Here is a 25,095-nt window from a genome sequence, read left to right on the forward strand (position 1 = left end):
ACTTTAATGAGCAACCAAGACTTGACTGTGTGGAAACCGGTTTCTCAAATTAAGTACTTCATTGTGCGCGGGTATGGTGGCAACAGAAGTGCATAATTGGAGCTTAGTATGGAAATTACATGCGCAACCCAAATACGCCTGAAACTATAGACTCATGAGGGGCAGCAGCAGGACACCCTGCAATGTAAAGTCTGTATGTGAGAACAAGGTGATAATCATCAAAACTTCACTTCCTGAGGTCTCTTCTATTGTTTCCTTGGAAAAGGCTTTGGGGGAGGAAATTTCTTTACCAGAATCAAAGGTGTAAAGACTGAGGGTGTCGTACACTGCACAGACTATAAAGATTGGGAGTAACAGTTCTACTATTTTTGGCAGTAACAAGACTTTTAACTAATTACTTTTTCAAATAATGCAATTATAATTACTGTTATTTAAATGGCCTGAAAATGACCTATTTGTTGAGCTCACCTATGATGAATGCATGCACAGTAGTGATGCACGGACCACAGTTACAACCACAGGCACTGTGGTCAATCAGTGGATCATAAATATTAATGTTATGATGAATAGCAGATGGGTGGGGTTGTGAAATAGGGTGCATCTCCCCAGAAAGACGCTGTGTGTGTATTTACGCACGCACAGGGGCATTACTGCAACAATTGCAACAAAAATGAAAGCATCCTCTTTTATCATTAGGCAATCCAAGGCAAGTTTATTTAGTTGTATAGCACATTTCAACAAGAAGGCAATTCAAAAACATAAGCGTCAAGACAAAGTATTAAAGGAACATAAAGCAATATAAAGATACATTTCAACACAATTTAAAGAGTTAAGTGAGGTAAAAAAAAAAATATCAGAAAGTAAAGTTACAGTGCTGTTTAGGATATTAATCAAAAGCCCAAACAGAAAAGTCTTCAGTCTTGATTTAAAAGAGCTGCAACTCAGCTGCAGTTTTCTGGGAGCTTGTTCCAGTTATGTGCTGCATAACAACTGTCTTCTGCATCCCCATGTTTAGTTTTGACTTTGGGGACAGAAAACAGACTTGTTCCAGATGACCTGAGAGGTCTAGATGGTTTATAACGTAGCAGAAGCCATTCAGTGCTTTAGAAACCAGCAGCAGTATTTTAAAATATCTTCTTGGCAGACAGGGAGCCAGTGTAAAGACTTAGTGAGGAGACGAGCAGCAACTTTCTGAATCAGCTGCAGCTGTCTGATCAATTTTTTAGGCATTATGTGATAGTAGTCTGTTGATGATTCATGTCTTAGTCCATGACTGCACCAGGATTAGCCAGTTTGAAAGAAAATGCTCAACACAACACACAATGAAGAAATCATCTGAAAATCTCATGTTACTTGACATCGTTTAAAAAATAATATATCCTACCAGGACCAGTAGAGGCATCGGCCTCTCGATCTCACCAGTAAACATAATGCCTGGTGAAATGTGAACAGTCATATAGTCATATAGTTTATGAACTTAACTACATCAAGAGCTAAAGGTAGCTCCACTGTTTGTATACCAGGCAGACAGGACGTAGCGCTGTGGTTTGCCTCTCTGCGCCCCACTTTGCAGTAAGTTCGGGACAAATTTCTTATCATGTGAAGGCCCCTTAATATAAACTGTTCATCATATGACTGTTTATTAACTACTGTAGCAACGCTTTCTTAACATCTAAATCCAGCATCCTAGTTTCTAAACAGGCAATAAAAGTGTAGCTCACACACAGTAACACTAATCGTTGCTGCCCTCTGGCAGTCGGGAGTATTATTAACTCCTATCGGTGATAATGGCTTCAATGACAGCATAGAAGCAGTTTGAAGGAGGTTGGAGGTTCACAAAAAATGTAGAGGAAATATAATGTGTACATCAGAGGTTTTGTTTATATGGAAATTAGTTGTCAGGATAGTAGCAGACACATTCTCATTTTTCAGTTCTTACAGAATCCAAACTCTTGCATAACTTGACAGTCAACCAGATACAGACCCCAGCTATTAGTGTTTCTCTAGAGATGAGCTTTGCAGGCTTGTTGATAGCAGCTGATGAATAGCAACAAAAAAGTAACCCTTCATTAAAGACATAAACTGTGTCTCTCTTTTACTCTCTCTCTCACACACAGTGAATTTCAGCAAAATAGCAGCCCACATGTGTAAGTCTGTACTGTCTTTTTTAGCCTCGTGTTTGGCTGCATTGCCCAGAAAAAGAATGGAGTCTACAGTTCCAAGATTTAACCAGTTTAGATGCGCTCTGAGCACCAATCAGCTGAGCTGAAGCATGCACTGGATGAGCTGGTTACTGTGTGCACCGCTCCAGCCAGCATGTGTGTGTGTGTGTGTTTGAGAGAGAGTGGGAGACGAGAGGAGAAGAGAGGTGGAAGGTAGATTATTGCACACAATGTTTCTGTATGTTATTAATAACTTACTCAGACCACTGCTTTGTCACTTGACCCACCTGCGTGAACCCATGGTATTTCCTAATAAATCAACTCACAACCTGCAGGTCCTACTTTGTCCTGTGCATCAAAACAGGCTATCATAACATATAATTAGACCAGAATAAATGTTTTATGAAAATAATCACAGTTACATAACTTGATTACCTTTATATATTTATTATTATAGAGCAAGGCAGTAAAATATTAGTCTTATGTAACTGTAAAAAATGTAGATCATACAAAAATCCCTACATGCATTTTTGGTTACGGCCACTAGGGGGTTCCATGAGCCCCATAAACCAACACAGAATGAAAATTTGACAGTTGTCACTAAAATAATGTAACTACAGTAGAATAACATAGGGTGTGCTTCAATAAGAGAATTAAGCAGATATTTTAAAGTCATGTAAAAGTTACTTTTCCTGTAACTAAATTTTTATGTGCAGTAATTGGTAAAGTAGGCTAATTCAGTTACTCTCAAGAGACAGTAAATGTGTCTAATGCCCAAACTATTATTGGCTGATATATCGTAGATTTAAGCCTAAATCCAATTCTATTCTTAGATGTAAAGCCAAGTCTAAACTCTCAGACACGTGTGTTGAAGAAGAAAGGACTGTCCAAACTGTCCTCAGTTTCCACAAAATGTTCTCACTCTCCAGAAATCGAATTTAAAATGGCCATCACAAAGACTGAAGTACACATACAAATATACAACCGATTCGCCTCACCTGCCTCTAGAAGTCAGTTCTATCTCCCTGGTCACAACACCAGCAATCAAAGAGAGATGTCTTTTTTTGATAGCGTAAAGCTCTGGTTGTGCAAGCGAAGCATGTGTCAATTGGTGACCTTTTCCTCATACATAGTACAGTTTGCTGCAGTGTGCGGCTTTAATCAGGCCTCAGCTTCAGCGAGGACGTGCTCAGCTTGCTGGCTACACATGAGAGCACCAAACGGGGTGAGAGGAAAGCAAAAGAGCAAGAGTGAGGAAGAGAAGTAATGAGAGGGATGGTGCACGAGATGGAAAGAAAAGAGTTGTGTGCATTTAATTCCAATACATGGATTAGTATATGCCCATTTACCTTCCTAACTGTAATCTCTAAGGGGCCGTGGTATAACGGAAAACCGCAGCCATTACCGACTAGGCCTCATCCGTTCCTTCACAATCTCTTCCTCCAATGGTTCTGTATCTATTATTAATGCAAACATTATCAATAGGACTTCAGACTTATCTACAGAATGGTCGATGTGTGGTTCTGAATGTGTCAATTAGGGCGTGCTCTTTCACTCTTAATCATTCTTACTCAGAGCTTCTCTTTGTACTTAAGGAGTCTCTCTGATAGCTGCAGTATGTACCTTACTTTAAAATTTTCCCTCGGAACTGTTTGATATGTGACTAAGTCATTAAAGGCACGGCAGGTGAAAAAGGTATGACTAATAGATATAACCATGATTGATTCTTTCATAAGGACATTTATTTTTTGTATTAGTTCTCCAAAAAGTTTCTGGTGTGTTGTATTAATTTTTTTATTTTATTTTTTTTTTATTTTTTTTTTTTTTTACAAAGAATCAATTGACTAAATAAATATGATATTAGCAATAAAGGAAGAACAGAAATGTTCAAGAATAGGTCATTTAAAGTACGAAATACACTTACCGTATAAACAAAATACAACTAGAGGAGTAAACTCAGTACAGTGCAGATCCACGCCAGGCAACAAATGGTGAAGCACCTACTGCAATGCCACCAGAACTGCCAGATGCAACCAGCAGAGATTTGCAAACATTAACATGACCCCGACATCCATTGCCAAGTGAAACAAGACTTCAAATTCAAGCAGTTGTTGATCACTTGCGCCCCCTAGAGGCCAGTTAAGAAGAGTCAGAGGTCAGCTGTCAATGGTCGAATAAAACAGAGCAGTCAAAATATAGAATTACTGGCTCACAGTTTTCACCACCAATCAGTCAAATTACAGTTTACGACCACATCTGTCCAGACTCATGAGTGAACTACGTATATACCACTATATTGACCTGTAATTTTGAAGGAACTTAGTAAAAGTTAGTTTTTGGCAAAATGGAAATTCTTACTCTTTAAATCCAGTGAATAATTTCCAGTGAGAAACATGTTGTCTTCACTTAGAGACTATTTTTACAGAGAAGGACAGAGGACTGATAGAGATCTGAACATTATGATGTCACAATGAAGTTGACCTTTTGGATATAAAATGTCATCAAGCCATCATTTTATCCTATTAGATATTTGTGTGTAATTTTTTCATAATTAGCATATGAATTCTTGAGTTTTGGCCAAAAATGTGTTTAATTGGATGACCTGAAAATATAACGCCTGTGTCAACAGCTGTGAAGACATAATAAAAGAATTTTCAAGGTGTTTCAAAAATTGTGAATCACAGAGGTCCTTCGGCATTAGTTAGAAGTTATAAATGGGCACAAAAATGTTAAGCTGATCGGTCCAGAAGTATGCGAATTTAGCTGCAGACAAACTTCAGGTCCATTGATCGCAAATGCATGCAATCCACACTATCCAGTTCAAGGTTTTACAACGTCTTCACTGGTCTAAAGCTAACGGTTCATGCCATAGTGTTGATCCTGTATGTGACCGATACAGACAAGTACCAGCTACCCTTTTTACATAGGTTTTGGTTTTGTCCGAAACAAAATAGTTACTGGCAATCAATATTTAAAAACTTTTCAGATGTTTTGGAAGTAGCCATAGAACCTTCTGCTAACAGTGTAGTATTTGGCGCAGCTCTACATGAGTCTTAGTCACCAAGCAAGAAATATGATCCCTTTTATCCAGACAGCGGTTTAAATAAGTGCTTACACTTGTCCTGTCTTATAGGCTGCATTTGCTCCTCGGTCTCATTTCCTGAGTTGGGGAGTTGCTCTTCTGACTTCTGTGAAGTCATAAGCTTTTAGGTCTTAATGTGGAAACAACATGAAACACTGCGTAAGTGCATTTCCTTAAACCACTAAAACATTGCTTTGCATGATTCCATATCAGGGTTACTGCTAATAAACTTTTCCATGTATAACTAATCTAGGCCACGTTATGTGGACACCAGCCAACAATTACAATCTAATGACATTGCAAATTACATGTGAGCCACCAATTGATATGCAATACATGGATTAATAAAAAGTTATCCATCAAACATATTCTCGTCCTCCATCTTTCTGTGTATATGACGTCAACAGACAACAACTCCTCAAGTTGTGTACAAACAATTTTGCAGACGTGAGTTGCTGTTCTGACTTGAGATGGCATCCAGTCGCAGCTCGTTTTTCCGATTATTCTGACACCAGATGAACACAAGATTTAATACATATGTGAAGTGTTTATCTAACGTCATCGCATTTCTGTTTATTTTATTATATTTTTTGTGTCTTCTGTATGATTTTGGTCACATTAAGTTTCTGTATATTCTCATGTAATTGTTTATGAAATCGATTCTGCTTGATTACTAAATGGTACAGTAACACTATGATAGGGATGGGGCTCTGTTGGTGCAGAGACATGGGGGGGGGGGGGGTATATTGTGTTTATCCAACTATTTCTATGATTTATTGGCTTTGGATGAATATGAATACCAATAAATAGACCTTGCATAAAGATAATGCAAATGAGGCTTTATCTAATTACTTATGTCCTAATTTGCATACATTTCCACCACAGAAATCTGAATTAAAATAAACTCCTAAATGTGTATTTTGGACATTTTGTTTGCACTAGTCTGAAAGAAGGTATGTTATGGAAGCAAAATAGCGATCTCAAAATTGACAGGTGCATGAAAAAATCGTGTCTTGCTTTAATTACTGGAAACAACTGTTCTGCAGTGTACTGCTAACTCTGTCATTTTTTCAGGGACAGTTCATCCATTTGTTTGATGTGTACACTTTGTCTGGGGGATGGCTGTTTGCCTTGTTCGTTGAGTATTTAGGGAGTTCAGATAACCTTGAATAATCTACTCACGCCTTACCAAACAGACAGTGCTGGGTTTTGTGTGTGTGGCGTGCTTGATTTAGCATTCATCCCAATGACATAACATTCAGTAGGGGGTTGTAAGACATCTGCAGCGGGTGGTGTAGACAGAAGCAGACACAGAGAGCCAGGGAAACTGAGAAAGTAAAAGAAACACTGAGTTGTGAGCCAATTTTCTGGTCACCAAACAGGGAACAATGCAATCATGCATAAGTAACTGTTTCAAAATAAAACACAAAGTGGGTTAATTAGATGAAAATGCAAGTTCAGATTGTTGCTTGTTTTGTTACTTTGGCTTTTCTGCTTATTAATGCAGGAGAGGTCGTGTCATCAGACAGTTTTTGTTGGTTTCAATTCTCTGCTGAGTAAGGGGGCGAAAGGTTGTGTCATGTGACAGCTAAGCTAAACTGCCTTGTGTTTTGACTGAATGCCATCTGTCCACATTGCCCTTTTAGAGTATTGACTGGGAATCCCAATGAGTACAGTGCTGCCAAAAAGAGGCAGGCCTCTGTCTAGGCACATTCAAGAGAAAATAGCTGCGGGTAAAATGGACAGTCACCTCTGACCAGAGCTACAAAGAGACCATTTCGGGGTCACTAGCAGAAAGATAGGTGGGAAAGCAGGAGAGATGATTGTTACCGCAGCCCACCAAATCATAAGACACTGCAGAGTGTCTTTTAGTGGAAGGGAAAAAAAATAACTCTGACAGATGTTATGGCCTTTTAATCAAAATATATTCATAGCACTCCACCCACAAGGTCAACGCTGTATTGTTAGGCTTTTCATAATAATTGATATGACATAATGAGCCTTTCTGCACAATGCAGAAAATCCTGAATGTCAAAAAAGAATAGTAGGCAAATCTCAGCTTTGCCAAGCCGGTTATAATACACAAGATGTAAGAAGTTGTACTATACTAGAGTGCAGTAAAAACGAGAAATAATGTGTTCTTTAGCAGACAGAATTAGATCATTTATTGACATTTATTAGACTTTATTAAAGGGCAATTAGGGAATCAACAGAACTGTACTGTACACTAAAGTTTGTTATTTCCCACTGTTACACCCTTATTAGACTTTCTTAGAGGGTAATTAGGGACACATTACAACAGAGCTGTATTTTAAACTAAATTGTGTTATTTCACACTGTTAGACCTTTATTAGATTTCATTAGAGTAGTTAGGGACACATTATAACAGAGCTGGTGTGTAAACTGAGAAAAAAGTGAAATCTCATATCTGCTACACCTTTTTTGGCTAGTCTCGTATAATTAGCCGAGTAGCCAAGACAGATGCCTGCTTCTTTGATCAAATCACATTATCTGCCTGCAGCATTACATGATTGCAGTCACCCATGGACAAAATATTTCTCTGCCTCTGTATTTAGTAGATCTGGTTCACATATAATTTTTAAATGGGGAAGTAACAGATATGTGGTTTTACATATTTTACAGGACAGTTCTGTGTCCTCTAATAAAGTCTAACAAGGGTCTAATTATTCATCTAATCTGATACCGAGTCGGCTTGTTACATCTTATTATTGTACAGTAAAATAAAGTGTAACTGCTAAGCCTTATTGTTTGCTTTGGCATCTAACATCAAGTGCCAAAGGACACACAGGACTGCTGAGTCCTATTGATTGAACTATAGGGTCAGGTTTCCTCGTTGTGAGTTTGCACATGAACACTCGAGGCTGCAATGACAATCAGTTTATACGACAGTGACAATGGGGCATTAATGAGAGAGGAGGGGAGAGGAGAGATAAGGTCGGAGTAGCACAACAGACAGAAGAAAAAGGGAGGGGAAAAAAAGCAGAGCCAAGAGAAACATCTTTTGTTTTTCTCATTTGCTTCATGTAACTGCTATTATGTTGGCAGCTATTGTGTCATGGTTATTGTTATGCTTTCTGTAGACGAGTGAGAGATATGGTTTCTAAAGCCTCTCTAGGCTGAAGACGGAGGGAAGTGATAAGAGTGAAGAGCCGTAATTTCACATTTAACAGAAATTATCATCCGTAGAATGACTCATATTTGCAGCGCAGACAGAGGAAGTCTCTAAACCAGATAGAACTCTCAATAGACTGTTGTTTTTAATGTAGAAAGGAAGCTATTAGAGGACTTCAGAGTCTGATAACTGTTTCTCCACCTGCCCTTCCTCCTTATTGAGGAAATGGTTTCCAAGACTGACACTCATCTGATTTGAGTCACATTGTTTGTCACGGGCATCAAGTGACAGGAATAAGAATCCATATAAAAAGCCATTAGTTTTCTATTACTGCCAAGCTGGATGGACAGGCACTCAGTGCTCAGCCGAATCACTGTGTTTAAAGTGTCAGGTTGGTTGAAAGAAGTCTACCTCTGTGGGGGCTCCCCTGCCACTTCCCTGGGGGCTGAGTGGCTGAAATGACCATAAAACTCTGTTGAGCTAGACAGCCTGTAATTTCAGCAGCGAGTGGCGCTTTGCCGAGGTATAATGGAAAGCCCGTGGAAGCCATGAAATTTGCTGCATCCCGGTGTTGGAACACCATTGTCTGAACACTCAGGACACCTCTCTAAACTTTAAATTACTGTTTTTAAGCCATCATTGTCTGAAAGAGCTCTGCATCTAAAAAGAAACACAGTGCTCGTTCAGTTTCTTTAATCTTCCGTGCTCTTTGCCGTTCCTACTGAAATCTGACGTTCACATTCTTCGCCAGCGCAGAAGTGAAAGACCCTTTTTTTGCCCGTGAGAAATAGAAAAATGGAAAATCTGGTTCTAAAGGTTGCTTTGTATAGGCACAATGGAGTTGTTCTCTCTCCCCTCTGTCTGTTGTATCTTTTTTATCATCTGCAGTGTGATTTTGGGTACAAGTGCCTTCTTTCACTCAGAACAGGAATGGATGAGAGAGGGCTTTGAGTGCGGAGGACAGGTGTGGAGAGGGATAGGCTTGTTCTGTTTTTGTGTGAATTAGCATTATGCATCGCGATTTGAGTGTGTATTTGCACGTGTGCGCGTCCGTATCAGTCTGTGCAGCCATGGTAGAGCAGCCATGTACGTCCCGTTTTCTGAAGCATGGCTTTAGATGTGATGTTAGCAGCATGTCACATCGAGAGGCTCTCCGGGTGATTTGATAGGAGGGCGGATGGAGACGGAGTCGGAGTAATGAAGTGAGTCTGAGTGGGGTTTTGCTGCTGGAGGCCCAAGCCCATCACACCACACTGGCTGCATCTCTGCTCTGGTGAAAGACGAAGAGAGGGAGACTCAGAGAGACAGGGAGATGGAGAGATTGTAACCTCCTCACCCCATATCCCCCCTCAGCCAAATCTGCTCATCTCCGCTCTCCTTATTTGCAGAGTTGAGATGCAGCATAACAGAAAGCACATTTGTCTTTAACTCATTGCAAAAGCAGAAGGCTTCTCTCTCTGATAGACTGTATTATGACCACATGTACCCTCCTCTCTGAGTTTCCTGAATGACAATGTCCTTCCTGCTGAAAGCAATAGCTTGAGTGTGTGCAGATAAACAAGCAGATAGAGGCTCAGCATCATTACAATGCATCTCATCTAATCCAATTACTTTAGAACCTTATGAAAAAGAAACAAAATGATGAATAAGTGATCAAGTAGCACCAACGTAAAAATAAGTGATACAGCTGCAATGCATATTTAAAGACAAGGCAGTATGTAAATGCCTGTGACATTAACATTCCACCTGTTTAGGCTGCTGTGGCATGCAGAGGTGTGCACCATCAGCACTTTGTTGTTTTTTTAATATGACTCTCCTGCTCTGTGCGTGAATACAACACTGCAGATGCATCTGTCACTAACTACAGCATAATTCAATGATTATAACAATAGACAGTGAATCCTGTATAGTTATGATAATCAGTGATGTGAAAATGGATATTTCACATATTTTGCCAATCACAGTTCTTATTCTTTGAAACCGGATGTAACAGTGCTATCTGGAGGACTTTATCACGGGGTGATTATTATCACATCCGTGTTGAGTCATTGGGTTTACACATTTTCCTTGTGTAAATTGCATTTTGTCTGAAGTCTCTTATTGCTTTAAGGAATGCAATCAGCAAAAAGGATACTGTTTCTGTGGTACAAATGAAGGTACATTTTCCCCCACCTTGTCTACATGAGCTGTGCAGCAAAAGGAATGAGAAAAAAAATGAGCAGAGAGTGCAAGAACGATAAAAGAAAAGCACAGTTAAAACATGTCTGACTCCATTGTAGATAGGTTGTAACATTGTAACATTGTAACATTGAAAAATTCACTGGAGAAAAAAAACCTTACCTTTGTGAAAGAGAAGCCATCTGAATGAAACTTTGGCACCAGGAGAAAAGGGTAGTTAACAAAAAACTCTGTGTCAAAGAAACAGGCTGACAAATTTGCAGGCCTGAATATGTTTATTGGCTTTATTGCCAAGAGTTACACAGGAAAATCAATATCACACTTACGTCTGTCCATTAAAAATATTAAAAATGCACTCAGAAGACAGTTAGCTTGGCTAAGCATAAAGACTGTAAATAGGGGGAATATTTATTTTTACTCTGTTTGCAACAGTAGAACAGTAGAACTGCAGCCAAGTAATTTTAGTTTGGTTAGTTTTTAGTTTTTTCATTACCACTGTCACCTCAGTGCTTGATCTTGGTGGGAACGGTTGATATTGTCATAACCCTCTGCAACAAAGCATCTGTATCTGTAGCAATTATCATGAGGTGACTATTATCACATCCATGTTTTCCTTTTGTCAATTGCATTTTGTGGAATTGAATCAGCAAAAAAGGGTGCTGTTGCACAAATGCAGGCACATGTCTTTTCACCTTGCACAGCTAAAGATTGAGCAAAAACTGAGCAGAGCACAAGAATGAACATGTCTGACTCCAGTATAGATAGGTTGTTAGGGTTTGTAAGAATGACACTGAAAAAAGTTACTGAAAAAAAAAAAAGTGGCCTCCTGAGTAAAGTCAAAGCGAAACCATCTGAGTAAAACCTGGCACCAGGAGAAAAATGTGGCTAACAGAAATGCTGCCTCAAAGAAATACTTAGACATTTTTTGTAGGCCTCAACACATTTATTGGCTTTATTGGCAAGACTTACACAGCAAAATCAATATCAATCTTATGTCTGTCCATTAAAAATATTAAAAAATACACCCAGGAGATAGTTAGCTTAGCTGAGCATAAAAACTGGAAATAGATGTATGACTGTGTTCAGACACGGTCAGCCGATGAGGTGATTACTTGCAGAGTGTGGTGGTGTTTGTTTGCACTTAAAGCATAGTGGTTATGAAACAATCAGGAAATTACAGTTTATTTGTTTGATTTGCCAGCGTTCTTGCTATTAGCACTCCCTCACCTCATTCAGTCTCTACCCTGCACAACCACAGCTGTGTGCTTTCTCTCTCTCAAACAAATAAACATAAACCAAAGGAAGTTTACTATTTTCCAGCTTAAACTGCAAGCCAGACCCAGACATCAAAGCTGGGTACATGAAATAACCCAACGAGAATGCAACTGGAAGTGGACCATTGTTTGATCCATTAAGTTGATCTGGATAACCCCCAGTATTTCAGACAGACAGTGGCACAGTTTGATCGGCCACTTACATGATTGGTTACCACAGCATGACATTGGGTTGCGTTTCTTCAAAAGCTGACTCTGTTTCAACTTTTTCGTTGCATGCGGTTTCAAGCCGCTGCATTTTTTTTTTCTGGCATCCCCTGCAGCCCCCGCCACTGCAGCATAAATGCTCTACCCCATTCAAAACAGATGATATGCCTAGCGTTTTTGCTGCAATGCCTGATTCTGTCAGCTAGCCTGACTGTCTGCTGCAGCAGCACCTCTGAAGCTCGCCTATTGGTGTAACACATATTAAAATAAGGCTGGCTGTTTCTCTAATGTTTCCAGTCTTCATGCTATGCTAAGCTAAACGTTTCCTGGCTTCAGCTACATACATACAGTCTATTCATCTTTTCATAACCTTTTACAATAAAGCAAATAAGGGTATTTTTCAAATTGTTGAACAATTCCTTAATATAATTGTTAAAAACAAGCAGTATCAACACCACTGGCTTTAGATCAAGGATGGCATCCGGGTGCCAAGTCATTTCTTTATGGTAATTAAAATGTCTCACAATTAGTCTGACAGTGATTTATTGCTATAAAAATTCCCATAGTACTTTTAAAAAACAGCATAACAAATGACTATATAACAGACTGAGAAAGAAAGAGACAGCTATCAGAGCAACTATCGTAAATGAGTCAACTGTGGTTTATCAGGTACTGCACTGCCCAAAAAAACACAACCAAGTGAACATCAGTCAGAAAGCGCATTCAGTCAAAAGCCCTTGCTAAACCTGTGTGTGTGTGTGTGTGTGTGTGTGTGTGTGTGTGTGTGTTTAGTGAATGTGTTTGTATGTCATGCTGGTTTGTGTTCACTAAGGACAAGACAGCCTGCAGTACGGTACAGTACCTTTGAACTTAGGGCTGCAAAAAGTGGTCAGACTAGGTCAGAGTGAATGAGTCATGGCAGGGGGAGAGAGAGACTAAGAAATGTGCAATGGATTGTGAATTACTTAGTGGGCAGCTGTGATGTGAACAGTACAGACAGAGTAACTTTGCACACGCACGCCACGCCAATAAACCTACTTAAGTGGATTAGCAATGCCACCCTGGGGGCCTCCACAGACTTAAAGCTCTTATCACAAACACACACCGAAACAAAACATACTATTTTTATCAGTTCTCTTGGTTTGTGGGGAAAAGTGAGTTTGGGATACAGTTCAAATGTCCAGGATAAGCATGGAAGTAACAGCCAAAAGAGATATATGATATCTTTCTTATCCTTATACAAATACACGATCAGTAGGTTCACGTTACAAGCTGTGAAGAGAGTGAATAGCTTGTTGGCACTGAGGCGTGAGTGAGACCTGGTTTGCTATTCAGGACACCTGTTGTAGCGGCCCTGAAACAGATGTTGCATATACTTTCCCAGTTTGATGTTGGTCACAATTGGCAGCTGCTGTAGAGTAAAAACGGTGCCAAAAAATTAGACTTTGAGTTTGTTTATGTGTATGTATGTTCATCTGTCATGCACTTATGACTGAGCCCCTCCCTCTGTTTCTCTGTCTGTGCTCTGCTTCGTGTTTGGTTATGCAGGTCAAGGCTGGCTGATTACCTGGTCAACTGCTGGGTGACTCCGCACACAATGAGCACCTGTCCCAACCAAGACAATCACCAAGCCTGCTTGGCCTCCTACGCAAGGCTCATCGGTCAGTGCAACCGGCGCTGTGGGTGACACAGTGATGGAGTGACAGTGTTGTAGACTAGACCACCTAAACTGAGACAAAGTCATGAACAAGACCAGAGTGTACCGAGACTTTGATGGGTGGAGACCAAGTCAAGATCAAGACATTAAGGGGTTGAGACTAAGTCAAGACCAAGACTTTGAAGGGTTGAGACTAGGGTTAAATCAAAGAACACTTGTGGCAAGCAAAACCATTCAAATTCTATGTTTTTCTAGATCTGGGTACAAAAAGGATTGGTTGGAGGTATCGCCTAACTGGAGAAGTTTCTATACTACTTGGTATTTAGTTTTTTCTGTCAGTACATTAAAAGTACTGAGTAAAGATAACCAGCCCCAGCTGAGAGTGAGACAAGACTAAGACTTTGAGGAATTGGGGGCAAGTCAAGACTAAGATTTTGAGGGGTTGAGACCAGGTCAAGACCAAGACTGGAGGCAGGGTAAGACTGGGTCGAGACCAAGACTTTGACAGGTTGAGACCAAGCCAAGACAAAAACCATGGTAACACAAAGCAAGACTGAGTCAAAATCAAGACTTTGAGGGGGTTACTGGGAGATTGTAACCATTGGCGAGTTCAATTTTTGTTTATAACAAACCTGATTTCAAGAAAACAAGTCAGAATTGACTGACTCCAAATAGCAAATTGGGGAGAGGGAGTTTGAGGTGTTGACAGGGTAAGACTGAGTCAAGACTAAGACCAGACCAGTGCGAGTGCCCACACTGAATGCCACACTTGCCCACAATGCCCACACTTATGTTAAAATGTGCAACATGCAAACCACAGGTATACCTCAACTTGACCTAAAAGATCCACATCCACAAAACAAATGAATATTTCTCTTCATTCACGTCTTTTATTGCCATTTATACAATATATGCGTGCATGTTTAAGTGTACCATGAGAAATGTCTTGAAAATAATGAAAAGACATTGCAGAGACATCCAATCACACTTTTGATGTTAACAAATAAATAATTTTCTTAAAATGAAATCCTCTATATCTGAGTTCAAACAAGGCCAACTAAGTATGCATTCGATTCTAAGATGAGACTGAGACCTTCAAAAAGTGTTCTTGATACCAGTCTTGAGACCGAGATCGATCCCAAGTCCACAACAACAACACTGTGGAGGGAGAGTGTGTTTGGGGGAGTGAAATGGCAGGAGACATACAGAAATGCACATTTACCTCCAAATGCCACCCTATTTTCTCTAATTCTAGATACATGGTGAGATAAAGAGTGGTGGTTATAGACAGTGTGACAGCAGACTACTCTACCTTCACTTTTATCATGAGGAGCAGGCAGAGGAGTGAGACTTTCATTTTGTTCCCTCCTGGCCTGATATCTCCCCCAGCACACTGGACATCAGTTCACTACTAGAAGTAATTAGGGAGTAGAGGCACAGAGAGAGCGTTTACTTAATTAAAACTCTTGATGACCATCTGTTTGCTCATAGTAAATGTTGCTTCGACAATGTGCACAGACTGGTGCATGTACATTTTTCAATCCCTGCCAACGTTTGATAGCAGCACCTTGGTGATGTTGCAGCACCGTCACAGAGCTAACAAAGAGTTCCAAATCTAAATTTACATGAAATGACTTTTTTTTTCTGCATAGTGGTTGCTGAAGTGTCCATATTTCAGTATCAGTCACTGCTTTCCCACCATGTGTCATAAATCGAGCAGTATGAAGTGATAATATGCCACAGTGCTTCCTGGATTTCTCTGGAAAATGCTACACAAAGTGCATCTAACACCCCTGACTCCAGCTGAAAGCACAGACACAGAGAGACATTTGACAAGTAAAATGTTTTGGTACAGCAGTGCTCTATTAAAACAGCACACACACTTCCTAAAGCACCTACTTTGCAAAAATATTCATAACATAATGGCCTCTTTACATCTAAAATAAAGCATTACAGAATGCTTCACCTTCCCATAAACTCAAACAGTACAAAAGCATTCCTATGACTAACATCTTGTTGTCCATTTTATATACTATTTGCAAAAACTGTAGTCCATTATTATCCATTAGTGACCCATAACTGTTTGTATGTATTTGTGTCTGTATATGTGTGTGGATGTCCTTATAGGGACGGACATGACTCCCAATTATGTCGACAGCAGCTTCTCCAACTGGACCATCTCCCCGTGGTGCACCTGTAAGGGCAGCGGAAACCAAGAGGAGGAATGCATGAACTTCCTGCGGTACTTCACCAATAACACATGCCTAAGTGAGCCATCCTGACACACCCCAATACTCTGCATGCATCTGAAATGTGTTTTGTAACTGATACGGCTCCAACAGTCATGTAATATTGATAAGAGCACAAGCGTGTGATGCAGTAGTTACTCTTGCTGCCATGTTAGAGTGGAGTGAGCCATGAACTTTGATCTAATGCAACTTTAATGGTTTCATGTCAGATTCTGTTTTTCAATGTCGTAGAGCTCTCCAGTGAGATGACTGTGGATGTGATGTTGTTGTGGAGTGGATGGCAGTGAGAGGACTGAATGAGTGTGAAATAATGATGGCTGGGGCTGGAGTCATGGGGGTAGATACTCTTCAGAGGCCCAGGTACTAAAATATCAAAAGTTTTAAATTAATTTTAATTAATCAAAAAATAATATGCTAGAAGAGTGCACTCAATAGAATGCAGATCTCTGCCAGTGAAGCATCTGCTGCAATGCCACCACGCAAACAGCAGAGATTTGCAAAGTTTTGAATATTTTTTTTTCATCTAGATTTATATAGTTTTGAAATAAATTGTGATGGTATATTATAGTTACAGTTTTATATAAGATGCTCAGAATAATGTAATGGTATTATAAATAAGCATCATCAGTTTGCTTAACTGTAAGAAAACAATAAAACTTTTCAATTTAAACATTATTTATTTAGAACATTACAAGCAACCACATAGCTTTACAACAATATAATAGATATAGAAAAGTTAATTTTTGGAGAAACTCAAATAAGTAATTTATTAATGTTGGTCAGAGCCTGCATGTCTCATTGGAAATTGTGGTTATTTGGAAGCTTAATGTTTTGGAATTGTTGATTAAATCCCCCTCAGTAACTGAATTTAATTCCAAGTAACCGAATCATGTTCATTTTTTCAGGTTTATGACAAACCAAATTTAATGAAAATCGATTCACAATTTAGCAACTCACAGTCAATTTTGTAGTGAAGTCTATTTACTGGTGGACTGAATGATATTTCCTGCTGAATGGACGAACCGAACCAAAACCAAACACAGTCCAGGCCACAGTTTGACAACAACCAGCTCTACACTCTTGTCGGTTTTGCGATTGCTCCGGTTGCCTAAAACCAAATACCAGTCAGTATAAAGCATTTTTTGACTGACCGAAGCAAAACTGTAACTGACCGAAACCACAAGAGATCCTTGAGCATACAGTCATAAATGTGATACATGTGTGACAGCCATGCCAGTGGCTACAGACAGTAGCTGTAGCCCCATCAGTCATGCACACACATACAGGTGAAATGATGGATGGATGAATGGATGGCTGGATGGATGTGGAACTTCTTGAACTCCTAATGAAAATTTGGTTGCTACATACTTTAATACAATTCATCCGTGGACACCCCTTTGCCCACTGATTAAGTTGGAATTAAATGCTCTTAGTTTCTCAGAAACTAGTCATTTCTTATCATTTCTCATCCCTCCTTTGGGCAAGATCTGCCCAGACTTTAATACAAAAGAAACCATTTGCATGTCATTTTCACATTCAATCTGAGAGAGTTAGAGGGCTTATCCCTTACAGGAGGAAAATGTCATGAAAAGGAACAAATCTAGCATGAATGAAATAATAGCGGAGGCTAAAATACATATCATCTGTACATCTAATGCATAACACACAGGGCGCAGCATGACAGAGTGGTAACCTCAAACATCCATATGCTTTTTTCATACTGAGAAGTAAAATACAGCGAGCTCGTTCCTTACTATGGCGGAGCGAGCAGTGTCATCAGTGCTACAAGACACCATTGCCTTTAACATGTTCCATTGTGTGGATAATGCTTTCAGACCATTTCAATAGATTGCTGGGGTACCGTTTTAGCTGACTGTGCAGGATGAGGGATGAGGCTGGGAGCTGAGGAGGCGTCTTGAAAAATAACACAAAATGCAGCATCTCCTCTCTGCAGTCAAGGGGAAACAGGCGATAAACTTCGACACACCAGAGAGGAGAATATACACAAAAATGCTCTTACTATACAGTATAAATATACAGTATATATACAGACAGATTATCTTTCAGCTCCCCATGACCCCCATCTACCCCACAATCTCACCCATATCTTTCCACTTTCACTGTTTCTGCAGAGTAAATCCTTTTTTTTTTTATGTCGATTGACAAACCAAAGCACATTGCAACTGAAAACCATGTGTCAGACAAATAATTTATTATCCACACTCCCCCCCACCCCCACCCCACACACACACTTTCCTTACAAGATCAGGCGAAAGAACAGAAGGGTAGTTTCAATATTTATTCAAATATGAGGCCAGCAGAAAACATTCCAGCTGAAAGAATATTATAATTATAGTTCAAACTTTGTCTGAACCCAGATTCTTCCTCTTGTTCTCTCCTCCCTTATCTCTTACTCCATCTGTCCCTGCAGGTAGGGCAATGCACGCTATGCCCAGGGGTTAAAGGAAAACTTATCCAGAGTCATTAAAAAATTGAATTGCTATTGGCAATGAGCTTAATCACTCAGTGGAACATTTGGGTGCAGTAAAACATCCTGCGTGGAGGCCCTCCAGCCAACTAGTTTGATTTATGACTATTCCTACATCTTACAGCATCTGTAGGGGGATAGCTAGCTATAGCCGCCCCTGACAAACAGATGCGTAACATCACATGTCTCAGCAGTACTTCACAGGCTCTTCACTGCTAGCATTAAAGTTGTTAGGCTTCACTGGCGAGCTCTGTTTCTCTCTGTGCTTTTATTTTCCCGCAGCAGCGCAAATCAGCAGCATCGAACAGAATGAGGAACATGAAGGCTGCTTTTGTATGTGTTCAGTGTGCAGGTGCCTTTGTGTGCGTTCTGCTGTACAGTATGAATACTTGTGTGTGCAACAGTGTGTAGGAGGACAGAGGGAATCTATGGGGCCATGCATCTGGAGAACTAAGGACTGTGTGTGCGTCTGTGTGTCTGTGTGTGTGTGTCCATCCGATTATGCATGTGTGCTCCAAAACTATCCTATTTGTCCTTTGTGTGGTGGTGGGGAAATGCCATTTCTCCTTTGTTTGGGAATGTTTTGAATTTGATCAGTCACATAAATCTATTCAAAGTCATCTCTGCATGCTGACCTTATAATGGAGGTGGTTGCCAAGCAATTACATGCCTTGCCTTCTCTCTGGCTGAACAAAGAGAAACAAGCCTCGTGTTTTTAACGGATGAGCAGTGAAAAGGTACTCAGCCCCTATTTTACCATATCTAGCTGAAAAGCTGACTGAACAGGGATTTATCACATTTTTGCAGGGGCTCACACATGCACTTAGACACAAAATGACACACATGCATACAGCACATCTGCAGGCGGATACACGAGCACTCATATGCATTCACAGGCTGCCGTCCTCTGTTTGAGCTGATTGATTTGCTACTTTTAAAAGATTCCATTTGTGAGTGTACAACTGCCGGCAAACAAATTGGGGTTCATCATCTCAAGTGCGAACATTATGCTACTATTTGGTCAGCTTGTTGCAATCTGAGAGCGGCTGTAGCAACATAAAAGGGTTTTTGTAATGAGCGGAGGACATGAACCAAAGTTGTTTGTGTTTGATAAATGTGTCCATTGTGTCGCCGCAGGATTCCTTATAGAAGTATAATTACTAGCTAGAATGATAACATAAACATGTTGGGCATTCAAAAATAAGGCACAGCGTAAAAGATGAAACATAAGGCAGTATTGGTATTTTATAAGACAGGAAAATCCTCCTCAGTGACAGATTTCACGAACAAACCCCTGATTGCTGTTTCTGATTAGTTTGGCGTACAACTCTTGAGCTTACAGGGGAAGAAGAGACTCTTCGTCTCCATATTCTTTTTACTCGATCCTTCCCCAGTCCCACTCCGCCCTCCCTCATTCTCCCTCGGTTGCCAAAGATTGGGCAGGGGACCAAGAAGTTGACTTAGAGCTGTCTGTCTGCTCGCTGGCTCCTTGCTGGGACGGCAGGCACAAACAAATGACTTTATATCTCTGTCCCTGCAGGAAATGCCATTCAGGCCTTCGGTTATGGGATAGACAACGTGCAGAACAAAACTGTGTCTGTCCCTGCCCCCTCAGCGACGGCGAAGATGGGGTCAGATTGGTCAACAGGCACCTCAGAACCTCCCTTCGTCACCATCCCAAAGGTAATATGTTTGCATTGATTATATAATTGCTTGGAATATTACAAATTTTAAATTTATATGTAAAATACAGTACAGTCATTATTTAATGCCTGCTTGTTAATCAGGATATTAAAGGAATAGTTTGAATTATTTGATAAGGGGTTGTATGAGGCAGGTTGGTTTCCTGCCACAAATTTTAAGGAGCTAAAATACTTTTTACTTCTGACTTCTGTCCACAGCAGTTCATTACTCAGATTTTGTGCTGGTGCCCCTCTCTGCTTCTCCTAACTGGGGCATGCCGACAGGCATTTACCGTAGGCTGACTATGGATAAGTGCCTCATACAATCCCATATTAAATAATCCGAACTATCCCTTTAATCCTGAAGTCTATCGTATCATATATAGGTCGCCCATTGTGTGAAATATAAACAGACATGAGTCTTTTGTTGCTGTTGCAGCACAAATACTGTAAATCCATACATACACAAATCCATACATTTTCACTAGTTTCCAGCAACTTCTTTGCATAAATTTGTTAAAATGGTCCTATTACAAGAAAAACACTCCTCCATGCTTCCATGAAAGGAGGATTTTGTACAGAGGCAAAATCGTGAAGCTCAACACACTATTCACATTCACATCACATTCAATCTCTATGCTTGTTAAAGCAATTGGCACATCAGAACAGACGCTTTATGATAAGACAGTTTATGCTACACCCAAGATGATGACATTTGGTTGAAATATTATATTTCTCTCTCACACAATGAAATAGTGAAAGAAATGGGAGGTGGGGGGTTTAATCTGGATTAGAGCTTCTAAAATACTGGCCCAGGGCCTGTTCTCTGCTGAATGCCGTCTACTCTGAAGGCTGCAGTCAACTCGGCTATAACTGAGTTCACCGTCTGGAGCAGAAAAACATCAGTCTTTGCCGGGCTGCGAGCCTGCATGTGTGTTTGTCTTTTAATAGAACTGTACTTCATTTTCTCTTCAAATAAAATGTGAAAATGACAGTACCATATTTTCGGCCAAAGACTCCCTCCCTCGCTTTGTCTCTCTTGAACAGGACAGAAATATTTCACCGCACTTTGGACCAATGAGCATTTTTTTCTTTTTTCTTTTTTTTTTATCTAGCTGTTGAGTTTGATTAGTTTTCACAATGAAATATTGTCCTGTTTTACAGATGTATTTTAGATGTGCTGTGCAGCCTTCTGGTGTAAGACTGATGATGTTTTTCACCTTTTCAGGAGACCTAGTTACCAGGCTTTGCTGTATTAGACACTGTAGTATAAAACTGTACTTTGTAAAACCTGCTGCTGCTGCTGCTGATGTTATTGTTCACCCCAAAATCAAACACACATAATTTTCCTCTTACCTGTGGTAGGGATTGGGAACATAGATACTGATAAATACAATATATTTTTGGTTTAGAATTCAAAATAGCATGTCGAGCTCTTTGGCTGTCTTCATACTCAACTGGGTGCCTCTACTTTTGTTGTTACAGTCTTCTAACACTTCTTACATATTAACTGTTTACAGTTTCAAGAGTTGTTTCACTTTTTGGTACAAACTCCTCCACTGTAATATTGCCATTGTGAATTTTTTCTCATTATGAAAGAAATTATAAAACACAAATTGTGAACAATACAATGTGACACACCCCTAACATGTAGTGCTATTTATCCACCTAGACAGTTTCGGTGTGAGTTGCAGAGTTTTGGAGGAAAGGGGCCTCCCTCTGATATAATGGAACTAAATGGCACTCGGGTTGTGGTGCCTAAAGCGCCACAAAATACTTTTGAAAAACCAACAACAATGTCCCTTTCCAGAAAAACATGACCCGAAGGTAATCCACAGACCTTCTCGTGAGGAGTTTCATGAAGGAAGTATAGGAAGGAAGTAGCCATGTCACGATTTCTCGAAAGAGGCATTGCCATCGAATTTTTCTAATGTATTTTTTTGGTACATATTTTAAACTTATTTTAAATGCCGTCAGAATGTTATCTGGATGTTTCTACCACTCTTTGGAGATGTTGTGATGTTTTTGCAACATGGCAGCAGCGTCTTTATATAAAGTACAGGAAAACATCATGCAGAGGATGTTGAACAGAAGAAAAACACAGTCGGGGAAGTTCGTCTTAATTGCACTCACATTTTCTCTTGCAGTGTAAAGGTCATCACGTCAGCATGTGGCCAGTGTAGAGCTAAACATCCCTGAGAAATATCAACAGGATCTGTTCTTCATCAGTGTAGTTTTCACATGTCATGTATGCTAGGTCTTGTCTGCGAGGAACGCCAAAGCAATCAGCCTCATTTGTAACACAGGGTCAGTGCACAAGTACACAGTCAATAAGCTACTCTGTGAACAACACAGAACACTTTTTATGTTTACTTACTTTAAATCACGTAGCCGCATGGTAATATTGTAACTGTAACCTTGTGGTAACGTGGTTACAGCGCCACAAATGACACAATCACAACATTGCAGGGATGTACTGTTTTTACCGAGTGCCATTTAGTCCCATTATTTGAGAGGAGGCAGACATCTCTGGGGCTGATATTTCTAAAATGATCTAGACGGACAAATAACATGACAGGTCAGCGTAAACATATGTATCATTGATTTGGGGGCAAACTTTCTCTTTGATGTCATTTTCAGCAACTATTACAGATGCAACTCCAAGCGGTGTGCCGTCTTTATGAATGCAAATTTGCGCGCTGAATGAATGACTCCCATTAAGACATCTATTTTGAGTAATTCCAGGGGCTTTCACAGCCATTAAATGGTCACACTGCACCCGAGTCATGCAGTATTGTCCTTTACGCAGAAACCCTCATTGTTGTGAAGACAGCAAATTAAAACCTTAAAAATGTTGCGAAGGGGAGAATTAATGAACAAGCAGAAGCGATAACAATAACAGTGTGTAATGTTTGGAAAAGGTGTTGGAGGGAGAGCGGGAGCGGGCGGCAGGGAGGGAATGGATGGTGGAATTGCTCTCTCCAAAGGTTCTGTGTGTGTATGTCAGTATTGATGCACCGCTCTGTGCCTGTCTCACTGCAGCGTGGTGTTTAATTTATTGTAAAAATGGTAATTAGGAAACAATAAGACGTGTGATTACTCAAGCAGGAAGTTTATAATTAGAGAGGGAGCTGGTAGGGACATTTTGGGCGGCCCTGCGTTCTCAGACAACTATGCCTGGCAATTAAAACTTGTCAAACTTCCCTGGCAGATAAATTGGGGGAGTGTTGTTATGGTATGAGTCCTCTTGGCAGAAGACTGACTGTCCAAGGCTGTAAATCTTACAAGCTCTGTAGTACTATGCACACATGTGCATGCACACACGTGTGCAAACAGTCTGCCTCACAGAATACATTAGGTCTGTGATGGATGGACGACAAACAACCGTGACACCAAAAGAAAATCTATAATATTAAGCACAGTAGGAGAAGAGTGAGTATAGGAGAATCTGCGGTCTGTGACTAAGCCTGTTCATGTCAGTCATACGGCTTTCTTATGGTGTATAGGGTATTTTCGGCTAATTTAGATGCATAATTATTCAAAATGTCACTGCCAGTGGTTGTGGGCTTTATCCCATGCTCAGTGTGTAAACATGTGGGCTGAAGCTTGGTCCTCTGAGCTTTGTAAGTCAGCAGGGTAGCCATCACAAGTCCTGCTTTGTTTACACTGATAAAAACAATACTTTCACCATATATTAACATGGTTCTGTGGAGTTTGAAGAAAGAAATTTTAAACCCCAATGTTGTTTTGCTATATATTCCCAGGGTTGCTGTGTGTTTCACAGATAAGATGGATTTTGTGTGTCTTATAATTGTAATCCTGATTTGAATTTTAATGTCTGCTCTTAAAAAAATCTTGAATAAGGAATTGTTTAAGTTAAACGGCTTATTTTTATTGCATTTTGAGTTTAATTTCAATGTCATATAAGCCAACTTCTGGCAACACTTTATAGGGTACATGAATTATCATGAATTCATGCATGACAGAACATGAATACATTCATGTAGTACTTCATGAATATCAATAATGCACAAGAATTAACAACATCACTTAACACCAGAACCATCAGGGGTCGCTGTATACCTTCAGCAGCCTAAATTTACCCCCTATTAAAATGCACTGATTTTCAAAACACAAGCAGTTGGTGATTTGTTAGATTTTAAGAAGGGGTGGCCCAGTGGGAGCGCCCCCCTGCCCACACACCACCAGCAGCTTAATAATGCTTTTGTATAAACTTTCCGTCAAGTCATGTAGCTGTAGCAGCTGAGCACAGTGTTACACACTCTCCTTCACTCAAGGCGTTGAATAAGTCTGATGCTTGATTTTCTTTCATCACTCTTTCTTTTGCCCTTATTTATGGTTCACCTGTGACCGGTGACTTCCTCATCATTTCACAGTTATTAGCGATCTTCATGTCTACTTCATAAGCGAGTCTGAGGTTTAAAGTGACAGAACAAAGAAAAAACTGACCAATCACAGCAGTGCATATATATTCTGTTTCTGTCTTGTAATCAGATTAAATGATTATTACTTCTTCATTACTTCATGTTTGTTCAACATGCTTCAAATAAAATGGTGACATGGATCGTCCTCATTACTCATGAATAACATATGATTACTGGTTGCATAATTGTAAAAGATTTAGACCCTAGTGTTCAAAAACGAGTATTGAAGTCCGAATAGCAAGTTGGAGCCATAAATGATATAGTTTGAAATCCTGTTTAATATACGATCTATGGTTGAAGAGAAATGACCCCTCCTCCCCAGACTCGATGCAGGCTGCAGGAACACTGAATCTACAGAGCACAACATTATACATTTTACAATAACAAGTGACAGTAAGTCCTACACTGTAAGTTGATCAGCTGTTTATAACTGTCTTTTTTTGTCAGTGTAAAACTAAGCCTGTTATCCTGAAAACAAAAGCCCACTGCTCTGAAAATACACACTCTGAGGTTTTATTTCAGTGGCTGTCTGTGTTAA

At 39.9% G+C, this 25,095-nt stretch overlaps 1 protein-coding gene across 1 annotated transcript in view; it reads left to right on the forward strand.

Moving 5' to 3' along the window:
* Nucleotides 1–25,095, forward strand: part of LOC146320003 (GDNF family receptor alpha-2-like) — an 87,365-nt gene that overhangs the window by 56,513 nt on the left and 5,757 nt on the right. The window contains exons 5-7 of the mRNA XM_084728127.1: nucleotides 13,585–13,697; nucleotides 15,821–15,961; nucleotides 19,971–20,113. Coding sequence (XP_084584253.1) covers nucleotides 13,585–13,697; nucleotides 15,821–15,961; nucleotides 19,971–20,113 — 397 coding nt within the window. The remainder of the gene's footprint in view (nucleotides 1–13,584; nucleotides 13,698–15,820; nucleotides 15,962–19,970; nucleotides 20,114–25,095) is intronic.

This window comes from Lutjanus erythropterus, chromosome 10 (genome assembly GCF_056507025.1).
Source record: "Lutjanus erythropterus isolate fLutEry1 chromosome 10, fLutEry1.hap2, whole genome shotgun sequence".
Classification (NCBI taxonomy): Eukaryota; Metazoa; Chordata; class Actinopteri; order Lutjaniformes; family Lutjanidae; genus Lutjanus; species Lutjanus erythropterus.